Source organism: Panthera onca, chromosome A1 (genome assembly GCF_046562875.1).
Source record: "Panthera onca isolate mPanOnc1 chromosome A1, mPanOnc1 haplotype 2, whole genome shotgun sequence".
Classification (NCBI taxonomy): domain Eukaryota; kingdom Metazoa; phylum Chordata; class Mammalia; order Carnivora; family Felidae; genus Panthera; species Panthera onca.
In genome coordinates, this window is record NC_138339.1 from 124,917,088 (window position 1) to 124,929,373 (window position 12,286).

Here is a 12,286-nt window from a genome sequence, read left to right on the forward strand (position 1 = left end):
TTTAAAATGTTACATTTGGTTTGAAGTTTTCTTCAAATATGGAAAAGGTGGCAATTACTTATTCCTTTGGAAAAATTGGTCCTAGGAAATGAAGTAAAAAATGAGTTGTCTGTGTCTTAAGTTTTCTTAGAGTAGTATATCTTATATAATGTCAGTTAAAAGTTTCATTAAATTTTAATTGTCAATTTTGTCTTGTTAATGTAGGTTAATGAGCTTTCTGAGGAAGAAGAGGAAGATGAAAAGCTGGAACATATAGAAGAACTTCCAGAAGAGGGTGCAGAAAAATCAAGTGATATGGCAGAGGTGGTACAGTTAAGGATGACTGAAAACATCCTGGAACCAAATAGTGTTACAGCATCAACAAGGTATTATTTCAGTTGAAAGAACCTTAGCTTTTAAGAGTTTTATTCTAGGTGTAGATTCACTGAAGCAGTAAATCACACAAATTGTAACAATATGTAAAAGATTGGTTTACGTATGGAAAAGAGCAACAAGAAAATTTTAAGCAAACTTGATAAGGAAATTTCAAGTATTAGCATTTACACTTTTCTTTCGAAATAGAACTTTTACATTTCTTCTTAAAGTTTGTTTTTGTATTAGTGTGTTAGTTGGGTTGGGTAAATTTTCAGAACCTTTGGAAGTGGTTGAATTGACTTGTATTTCCAAGTTCTAGGCTACAAGTAGGCTGTAAAGAGAGAACTCTGTGATGCATTACGATAGTGCTTTCCAGTCTTATTTCAGGTATGAAGTGATACTGTTTACATGGCATACTATGTAAACTTGGTAGATGTGGTAGGATACAGTCACTGTCTTAATGCATAGCTTGGGCCACTGGTCACACTGTTTAGAAAGCTTTAGAGAATTCAAGAACTCTGCAGCTTTAGTTATTGCTCAATTCTGTGCAGTTCTCTGTAAAGTTCCATGGTTTACTAACCCTTACTAACCCCCTTTTCTAATTAGGGGAACAGCAATATATTGAGATCACTAGAATTTGTTGTTGTCTTTTTTTTTTTTTTTTGATCACTAGATATTTTTCATTAAATCTGTGTTCAATAAAATGATAGTTAAAAAGCAGAGGAAATGATTTAAAAGCATTAGAAGGCAAAATGTCATTTAAACTACCTAATACCAAAGGGATAAACTATCCATTGTCATTTAGAAAAATTATAAAGTGATTTAAGATACATACTGTCAAATACAACTCTTAAATTTCTTTGTGAGCTTCTAGGTCCTTGTATATTATGTATAATTTCTTCAAACATGATTGCAATTATGGTATATTAACTTGTTCACTCTTTTGCCCTTGATTTAACATTGTTTGTGCTATTCTATGTTTATAAGCCCTTTTAATTTATTTGGGGTTAGGGCTCTTAACTCTAATTATATTAAGATATTTATAAACAGTATGCCAAACTATTTACCTATATCTCAATTATATATTTACTGTCCTTTTTTCTGGAAATTTTGAATTATTTTAGCTAGATTGTCTGTATTAAATTGCTACTGATCAACTTTTTAGGTTCTTAGGCCCCTTCTTCCTTCTTCTGAACTATTTGCATACATTTATTTGGCTCAACTAGTGAACTTTTCTTTGGCTTTTATAAGTATTTCCAGAGTGCTTAAAATATACAGCCTGATTTATATTGCCATTAGCAGTATTTTCTCCAGGACCTAAAGACAGGAGACAGATGGGAGTTCTTGGGGCACCTGGGTGGCTCAGTCGCTTAAGTGTCCGACTTCAGGTCCTGTCATGATCTTGTGGTTTGTGAGGTCAAGCTCCACATCGGGCTTTCCGCTCTCACTGTAGAGACTGCTTCAGATCCTCTGTTCCCCCCCGCCCTTCCCCCCCCCCCAAAATAAATAAACATTAAAAAAAATAAAATAAATGGATGTTCTTTATTTTAAGTTAGAGTTATGCTTTCTAATACAGTGACCACTAGCTACATGTGGCTATTTAAATTTTAAACTTGAACCAGTAAAAATTAAATAAAGTTAAAAAATCACTTTCACAGTTGTATTAGCCAGAGTTCAAGTGCTCGATGGCCATGTGAGTGGCCACTGTATTGGACAGTACAGTTACAGAACATGTCTGTCGTTGCAGAAATTTCTTGGGGATAGCACTGATTTAGTGATGTAAATTTGTTAAGTCTATTTATTTATTTAATTATTAGCAAAGTTAATATTCAAATACATAGCACTACTAGTTTCTTCTTTTTGATCATCTTTCCAGTTTTGTAGACAGTCCTCCTTTCTTCCACCCAGGTAATTTTCAGATAGACTGGTAGGTAGGTGGTCAGGATTCCTTAAAGGCAAGTCACAGAAGTGGACCTTGTTAAAGGAAAGAAAAAAGACAGTTTATTAGCAGAATGCCAGATAGGTCTCAGAGTCAGAAGGAAAAGCAGAGATAACATTTGGAAACCGTGGAGAATTTAGTGGCAGGGTTATGGAAGAATCTCTAGCATGTGGCTATTTGAGAATTTCAGTTGTCTTTCTATCTGTCATTATACTCAAGGTCAAATTCCTCTGGAGTAGCAGGGGAGAGGGTGTGGCCTAAATTGCATCCACTGTCCAATCACCTGGCCAGGGTAGAACTGGTCATTGTAATTTATGTATCTACCAATACCATTGGATAGGAAGAGGAACTAGTTTGCCACAGAAGAATGCGGCTATTTACCAAAAGAAAGGGATAGGGCTGTCAGACAGCAAGATAGGTGTCTCTACCAGAGTCATCTTTGAGATTTAGTGATGATCAAAATTTCAGCTAATATTTGCATATTAGCCTTTTTTTTGTAGTTTTGGGTGAATGATTGCATGAAGATAAAAAATACATTCTTTGGTTATCCACCATGGATGAAAGAAAAAGAGGGGAGAGATATCCCTAGAGTACACAGCCCTAGAATATAGGGAGCATTAATAAATTTGTTTTAGGATTTAGTGGATACTGTACTTCATGAAACTGGAGATTGAACTTTTGGTAACTTAACGTGCCATCTTGTTGAATTTTTCTGTGAGGTAGTTCATAAACATTTACTGCAGTGTTAGGTAGCTACTCTTTTTCTCTTCAGAAGTAGCTGTGGGAAAATATGTTAGAAACCTAAGGGAAATAAACATTTAAAAAAAATTATTTAATGTTTATTTAAATAAAAAAAAGTTTATTTTTGAGGGAGAGGCAGAGACGAAGACAGAGCATGAGTAAGGGAGGGACAGAGAGAGGGAGACACAGAATCTGAAGTAGGTTCCAGGCTCTGAGCTCTCAGCACAGAGTCCGACGTGGGGCTTGAACTCACAAACCGTGAGATTTATGACCTGAGCTGAAGTCGGCCGCTTAACCAACTGAGCCACCTAGTCGCCCCAATGTTTATTTATTTATTTTTGAGAGGGAGACAGAGCGCAAGCAGGGGAGGGCAGAGAGAGAGGGAGGCACAGAGTCTGAAGCAGGTTTTAGGCTCTCAGCTGTCAGCACAGAGCCCCCCCATGGGGTTCAAATTCACAGGCTATAAGCTCATGACCTGAGCCCAAGTCGGTTGGTTAACCAGGTGAGCCACCCAGGTAAATAAACATTTAATGATGGTTTAAAAAAGCAGTTAATCAAATTTTTTGTTTTCACATGTTAAATTCTTAAAAATTATTGATGACTACAAGACCTTCGTTAATGTGGATTATACCTGTAGGCATTTACCATGTTACAAATTAAAACAGCAAATTTAAGCCACTGGAAGTGTGGCTTTGTTGGGTTGCAGTTTGGAAGATGCTTGTATTTGCAGCTGTACTACAGCTGTTTTTATGTAACACAGCTGTTATGTTTTTCTATTGATAAATTCCACCTCCTTTATTAGTTCTCAGTCAGCAGTTTTCAGTTTTTTTTACACTTTAGATTTATTTAGAACCCAAAGAACTTTTGTTTCTGGGGTTTTGGCTATTGGTATTTACATTATTGGGAATTAAAATTGAGAATTTTTTTTTTATTGTTTATGTATTTATTCTGAGAGAGAGACAGAACAGAGGAGGGGCAGAGAAAGATGGAGAAAGAGAATCCCAAGCGGGTTCTGCACTAAAAGTGCAGACACAGGGCTCGATCTCATGAACCGTGAAATCATGATCTGAACTGAAATTTAGTCAGACCCTTAACTGATTAGGCCACCCAGGTGCCTCAAAACTGAAATTTATATATTTTTTAAAGTAGCAATAAACCCATTAAATGTTAATGTAATGAATTTTTTTAATTCTTAGAGCAAGAGCATGCACATGAGTAGGGGAAAAGGACAGAGGGAGAAAGAATTTTTTTTTTAATGTATATTTTTAAGAGAGTCCGCATAACTGGGGGAGGGGCAGATAGGGGAGGACAGAGGATCTGAAGCAAGCTCTTTGTTGTCAGTGAACCTGATGCTGGGCTCAGATTCACAAACCGTGAGATCGTGACCTGAGCCAGAGTCTGATGCTCAACTGACTGAGCCACCCAGGCACCCCAAGAGAGAATCTTAAGCAGGCTCCATGCTCAGAGTGGGGCCCCAATGCAGGGCTTGATCCCACGACTCTGGGATCGTGACCTGAGCTGAATTCAAGAGTCGGATGCTCAACTGATTGAACCACTCAGGCACCCCGAATTCACACTCTTTAATATCACCACTGATTGTATCAAAAACATCTTTAAGTACTGGGACATTATTGAATTTATGAAGATAGGGGTTTTCCAAAATTCAAATGTTTGCTTGAAAACTCAGATTTTAACAGTATTGTCACTCGTTTTTCTTAAAGTTGCAGTCTTGCTCATTTTTGAGAAAATGTCTGCCAGATATTCAGGTTGGAATAACCATAATTTGTCAGCTGATCTTTCCAATGAAAATGGTGTTCCATGATAAAAGTTCAGCTGTCAACTCAAACAAGACAAACATTGTACTACGCTATGCCTCAGAAGTGTTTTATGTGTACTTCCCATTTTTGTCATACCAAGTACTAAAATGAAGTATACTCAGAGCTGAGATAAAATTAATAATTTTTCTGCTGCTTCATCAAGGATTGGTCTCCTTTTTAAAAAATCACAAGTGAGGGGTGGTAAAGAATGCAATGGCCATGGTATGGTTTGGTACCACTTGCCTGGATTTGTGCTAAGACCCCAAGCATTTTTTTCTACCATTGATTTTGCTTCCTTATGCAAATGTCACCACAGTGGAAAAAGGCAAATGTTATGAAAATAGTTTTGGTCTTTTTGTTCACAGACCACCCTTTGAGAACCAGTGGTTTAAATATTTGTGTAGGAGTTGTACTGATCAGTCTGTTTATGCATCCGTTATTTCTGTATATCATTTGCTATTAGTCCTATTTTGTGATGATTTGAACTGACTTCAGAGTGGAAAAAATGCTGGGAGTTAGGTATAGGTAGCTTAGGATATGTAAAAACCAGGTTGCTTCTGAGGCTTCATCTTATCCATGAGGTCCATGAAAATCTTAAGATCCTTTCCAAAGTGACTGTATCTGTAGATAAAGAATTATTGCTCTCTCTGCACATACTTATCTGTTATTTACCTTTGTTGTTTAAATGTACAAATTTTAGGGGAATCTACCTTGAAAAAATTTACAGAGGTAGGAGAGTTCTGAACAAATTTTTAACTTTTTTTTTTTTTTAATTTGTGCCTCATATATTTTACCTAGGCTTCAGGTTTAGGTAAATTTTATTTTTTTTATTAAAAAAAATTTTTTTAATGCTTATTTATTTTTGAGAGAGAGAACATGAGCAAGGAAGGGGCAGAGAGAGAGAGAGGGAGACACAGAATCTGAAGCCGGCTCTAGGCTCTGAGCTGTCAGCACAGAGCCTGATGCGGGGCTCGTACCCACGAACCGCGAGATCATGACCTGAGCCGAAGTCATACACTCAACTGACTGAGCCACCCAGGTGTCCCATTTTTTTATTTTTATTTTTAAAAAACACTTATTTATTTATTTTTGAGAGTGAGAGAGCACAAGTCAGGGAGGGGCAGAGAGAGAGGGGGGGAGACAAAGAATCTGAAGCAGGCTCAAGCCTCCCAGCTGTCAATGCGGAGCCCTACACTGGGCTTGAACCCACAAACCGTAAGATCATGACCTGAGCTGAAGTTGGATGCTTAACTGATTAAGCCACCCTGGTGCCCCTAGGTAAATTTTAATGTATACTCATGTTTGCAGAACTATACATCAAAAGGTTAATTGGCAGGGGCGTCTGGGTGGCTCAATTGGTTTAGTCTCCGACTATTGTTTTAGGCTCAGGTCATAATCTCACAGTTGTGAGATCGTATCCCACATCAAACTGTGCTCTGGGTGTGGAGCTTGCTTGAAATTCTTTCTCTCCTCCCCTCTACCCCTCCCCTACTTGCACTTGCTCTTTCTCACTCTCTTTCTCTCTCTCTCAAAAAAAAGTTAATTGGCATTCTTACATTCTTATAAAGTTCATTTATAATTGTGCTTTGCCTTCGTAAACCTTGGAATTCAGAAATGAAAATTTCAGTGTCTTTTTATGGGCTGTTGATGCTACGGCTTTATTTTTGTGAGTTCATTGGTTTCTCATGGTTTGTTCTTTTTGGGTGTAGTGCAGGATAAAAGATGTAGTGTTTGAGGAAGAGATCTGAGTTTAGGGTTTTGAGATTAGTCTCTACAACTTCATTCTGTGGATGCCTTATTGTTGAGGAAATGGGCCCTCAGCTGACTGACTACAGGTGGTTCATAACATTTCCCTTCTTTCATCCATTGAATCCAGTAATTTGCAAAATATTTGTTGGGCAGTCCATTACGTTTTCACTAGCTAGGTTCCATTAAAGAGGAGGAAAATGTGGGGTGCCAGAGTGGCTCAGTTGGTTAACTGTCTGACACTTGATTTCAGCTCAGGAAAAATGTACGTTGTGGAAGTGTCAGAATTGTTGGGCAGGGAAAAGTAGAATTTATGCTTTGGGTCATAAGAAAGTTCTATTAAAGTAAAAATTGTTTTAAAGTACCAGAGCACAATAGATATTGACAAGTTCTCTTTCTTTTCCCTCCCCTTGCCCTATAAATGATGCATTTAATGTTTTAAAGACTTGTAGTTATTATTACTTACTGACTTTCTAGTTGTAAAGAATCTTTCACTTTATTCTTATCATAGTTATAGGGTATTCCCAAGTTAATAGGAAGAGTGAAGAAAGGCTTTTGCTTTTGGCTTGAAAGGGATGTATGATTTTTCTTCTGTTTTAATATATATTTACTTTTTGAGATGATTGTTTTTAAAATTATAGTTTTGGAGTATAGAAATTATCATAATTTTAGATTTGAAAAATTAACCACTAATGGTTTTATGAATATGGGTAATAAATGAACAGTAGTAGTATTGTACTTTTTGTGTACTGTTTTATCAATTTCATATTAGTCATAACATATCTCCAGATAGGGTAGTATGACTAATGCAAACAGATTGGTTTTTCTGCTTTATGTTGGAGTAGGCTTAAATATTTCTACAGGAGTGCTACTCGGATTCAAAATTTTGTCCCCTTTTCCCTCTGTCCTGCAAAATTGCACAGACTTGGGAAGAAATTTGTGGACTCTTGATTAGGTCTCTCCTTGTCAGTCGTGACCTCATGTTGCAGCCTGCTTCCGTTTAGACTGCAGCTCTGATAATTGCTCAGCAGTTTTTATAAGCCCATCACCATCCTTTATGGTGTTTGAAGTCTCTTTACCTGATGTTTTTGTTGGGAGATGCCATGGGTTCAGAATGGCTTGCAGAACTCTTGCACAGGTAAAGTGATCCTTATCAGATTTAATTGAAGCAGAGCTGCAGTACTTTTATGAAGTGTTATTTATAACATTAAATATTTGTAATTGAGAAATTAAAATAATAGTAGTTCCCTATGATCACTGTATTTGAATTACAAAATACTTATAATTGGAATAAATGGCTGCAAGATTGATTTTATGTAATACTCTCAAGAAGATTACATGCTTGTGGGCAGATTTAAAAATAGAGTTAACAGAAGGGAGAAAAAGGTCAGAGAATGACTGTATTCTTTTTTTTTTTTGTAATCTTTTAATATTATACTTGACTACGGACTTTAAAATATGTATGACCCTTGTAATTTATTGTTGCTTCTGTTAGTCTGGTCTTCTTTGGGGGTTTAGTGAAAATCCCCATCAGGTGGGTTTTGTGGCATCTGTCCATATAGTACCTAAATAATTGACTTTAAATCTGTAAGCAGTTATTTTTCTTTTGTCTTTATTTATCAGAACTCACATCCTCTTGATTCCTATGCTATTTTGTTGCTGTTACAGATGGCATAATTGTATTGATAAATCCTTTTTACAACCATAGATGTGTGTTAGCCATGGTTTGTGCATAAGTGCTTTCTACCCAAAGAAATTGGCTAAGTCTGAAAATAGTAAATTCTTTGAAGTCTGAAAACTAAATCATTCCTTTGTCCTTTACAAGGTCAGAGAACGAATTTGTACAGTCAACTTCTGTAGCCTCGTGAGTGACAATCTGACTTATAAAGTATAAAATCTATTTGATTTATTTACTAAGGCTTTTTGGGGTAGGGAGAGGGTCTGTTGAAAGCAGTTGTTTGATTGTCCCTCCATATCTTTAGGGCTAAAGAACCTTTACTCTTACACTAATAATCTAGCTCATTGATTACTACATATAGATATATACAAATACATATATACATGTATTTGTAATTTAATCCCAGTATCATTTAAAAGGGATAGGAAACAAAAGATCAACTCTGTCGATCTATCCAACATAAGACCATTAGAATTCTTGCTTTTTTTTTTTGCTCTTTTGGATAACTGGAAAATTATATTAAAGTTCAGTCATTTCGGAAGCTACAAATAAATCTAGCAACTTTAACTTCTAGTATGGATAAGAATTGTCAGTGGTATTTATAAAAAAAATGTAGACTTTTGGGGAGTGCCTGGGTGGCTCAGTCGGTTAAATGTCCGACTTCAGCTCAGGTCATGATCTCATGGTTTGTGGGTTCAAGCCCCATATCAGGCTCTGTGCTGACAGCCCAGACAGAGCATGGAGCCTGTTTCGGATTCTGTGTCTCCTTTTGTCTCTGCCCCTCTCCTGCTTGTGCTGTCTCTCTCTCTCTCAAAAATAAATATTAAAAAAAAAAAAAGTAGACTTTTGGACCCTACCTCCTCTGGGAGGGCCTCAGAAATCTGTTTTTTAAAAGGTTTAAAAAAAATTGGGAAATAAATCATGCACACAGAAATAGGCATCAACGTATATAGCAAAGCAAGTTAGTCAAAGCACATATCTTTGTAACCACCATCCGCATCTAGAATAAACCCTGATAGCACCCCAGTAGGTCTCACAGTCCTGATCTCCTCTCTCCCCTCTAATGGTAACCACTATGCTAACTTTTTGACACTAGTTTTTAGCTTTATGAAAATTAAATGTCACTGTGTATATATTTTTGATTCAGCTGCTTTCACTAAACATTGTATGTGAGATTTGTCCATGTCTTAGGTCTTTGTGGTTCATTTTATTGCTGTAAAGTATTCCATCCTAAGATTACACATCAGTGATCCAATTTAATATTGGCAGACCTTTGGATTATTTTTACTTGTTGATTATTTATTTTTGTTGTGTACATTTTTTTTTTTTAAGTTTATTTTCTGAGAGAGAGAAAAAGCGCAAGTGAGGGAGGGGCAGAAAGGGGGACAGAAGATCCAGAGCGGGCTCTGCGATGACAGCTCATGGACCATGAGATCATGAACCGAGCCAAAGTCGACGCTTAACCAACTGAGCCACCCACGTGCCCCTGTCGTGTACATCCTTATATACATCTTCTGGTGCACGTATGCATGTACATGAAGACATAAATTTGACTTTTAACTTTTGTAAATATTACCAAATTGTTTCCCAAAGTGCTTGCCCCAATTTACACTAACAGTGCATGAGCATTCCCAGTGCTTCGCATCTTTGCCAACACTTGGTATTAACAGTTTTGGAGGATATATAATATTATTTCCTTGTCATTTTAATAGGTTCATCCCCTTTTCATGTGTGTATTATCAGTTAATTCTTTTGTGAAATAGCTGTTCTGTTTCTTGATTTTCTACTGTTTTTTTTTCCTTGTTGAATTGTAGGAGCCCTTTAAAAGTATGCATTGGAAATATCTTTTCATTTTATGTTGTGCCTTTTCCTTCTCATATTGTGTCTTCTGAAGAATGATTCTTAATTTCATTCAGGTTTACTGTTCTTTTCCCTTTGTGGTTAATGCTTTTGGGGTTCTGTTTAAGAAATCTTTTTCTAAATATGTATTTCTGTATTATCTTTTTTTTACCATAAAAATAAATTTTATTTGTTTTATTTTTTTATTACGTTTAAAATTTCAATTTCAGTTTAGTTAACATTCCTATATTACCTTCTAAGAACTGTATCATTTCACATTTCTTGTTTAGGTGTATAATCTACATTATATTATATTGTCCTTGTGTGTGAGATGGTGCCAACTTATTTTTTTCAATATGAGTTAACAGATTGTCCGAGTACTCATTTTTGGAAAGACTGCCATTTTCCCTGCTTTCTGTAGTACCAGCTTTGTTCCTTATCAAGTGTGTATTCATGGGTACATTTCTGTTCTGTTTTTCTTTTTTTTTTAAACAATTTTTTTTAACGTTTATTTATTTTTGAGACAGAGAGAGACAGAGCATGAACACGGGAGGGTCAGAGAGAGGGAGACACAGAATCTGAAACAGGCTCCAGGCTCTGAGCTGTCAGCACAGAGCCCGACGCGGGGCTCGAACTCACAGACCGCGAGATCATGACCTGAGCTGAAGTCGGCCGCTTAACCGACTGAGCCACCCAGGCGCCCCATGTTTGTTTTTTCTTGTGCCAGTGCTATGTTATTTATTTTTGCTTTATTGTTTTTGGGGTCTGGGGTGGGGTATAGATCTCCAATAAAATAGCACTGTCACCCCAGGACAGTGTGATATAGGTGGTCCATGGATCAAATCCTTGTTTTAGGGGTCGTAAGAAAGCCTCCACATTCTGGCTTAATCTTTACTAGCCTGTGTGTGTATAGCCTGTGTGTGTATAATTATAAAAACATGCTATTTTAAAAATTATTTATATATAATTATTTATATATATTTTATCTTAATCTTTAGATTTGCATTTCTAGTAAGTTTTCTTATATCCATGTATCTATTAGCATTTTAATAATCTAATCTGATGGGAAAAGGTGAGAAAATTCTTCTGAGAAGTTAAATAAGTAGTTGCCTAACAATGGCAGATTTGAAAAATAACAGAGGATATATACTCCCACAAAAGTTAAAACATGATACTAGGCTTTAGTAACAGACTGATGGACTAAGTAGTTGAGAATTAGAACTTGTTGAGATTTTGGTGTACAGTACAGGAAAAGCTCACCAGAAGCCACAAATTAAATGGGGAAGGGAAGGATGTTGGATTTATATGTTTTCTTCACACCATTTGATATACTACACTGTCAGGTATTAAAAACAAAATACTTCTAATCATGTAAGTCTGTAATGTGTGTAAGCTTAGAAATTGGAAGTACTACTGAGGAAAATATAACTAATCAGACCATGTAAAGATATATCTTCAATAATTAAATAGGCAACCCGTAAAGGAAATGAAAAATATAAACAACAAATCATTGTAGCAAAATATCAGAAAAAGACTTAATCTTAGTTGACATTTAAGCACTCTGGAGGAATACCTTCATTTATCTTTTCTTGTTTTGTTTTGTTTTGTTTTGTTTTGTTTTGTTTTGTTTTGTTTGCGGAAGTCACTAAGTGTTAACTTTCAGCTCATTTGAAACTACTAGAAATGGACCCATGGCTAAACTCTTTTTGTGCACGTATATGTGATTTTTCTCCCCAGTGTTTCCTTCAGAAATGAACTTCCCAAAAACATCATTAAAATTTGAAAAATTTTTAAGTATTTCCCTTGAGGGTATCAGCATGAAAGCATTTAGAACTAAGAATAATCTGTTCATGAAAACTAGCATAATACTGGCTGTTAAAAAATTTTTTTATAAAGCTGAGAGATGTTATGTGTGCCAAACCAGAGTGGCTTACTGTTGTCTGATAAAGCAATTGTGCAATTTGCTACTCATATGTTTACTGTAAGGGAGACGTGAAGATTACTGCATGAATGGTAAATGATGTTATTTGGTTTCCTGCAGAGAATCCTGAGAATATTCATCTGATAGACTTTGTTTCTTATGTTGGTTAGAGTTTGTGTTGGCACATTTACAGGGGATCTTTCATAAAACTGATTTAAATTTACTTTTTAAAAGTGACTCTTCATTGAGTC

At 36.0% G+C, this 12,286-nt stretch overlaps 1 protein-coding gene across 10 annotated transcripts in view; it reads left to right on the top strand.

The window, feature by feature from the left end:
- The window catches only part of FAM13B (family with sequence similarity 13 member B), an 89,035-nt gene that overhangs the window by 37,287 nt on the left and 39,462 nt on the right, over window positions 1–12,286 (top strand). For all 10 annotated transcript variants that reach the window (XM_078450728.2, XM_060636051.3, XM_060636044.3 and 7 more), the window contains one exon: window positions 205–365. In XM_078450728.2, coding sequence (XP_078306854.2) covers window positions 205–365 — 161 coding nt within the window. The remainder of the gene's footprint in view (window positions 1–204; window positions 366–12,286) is intronic.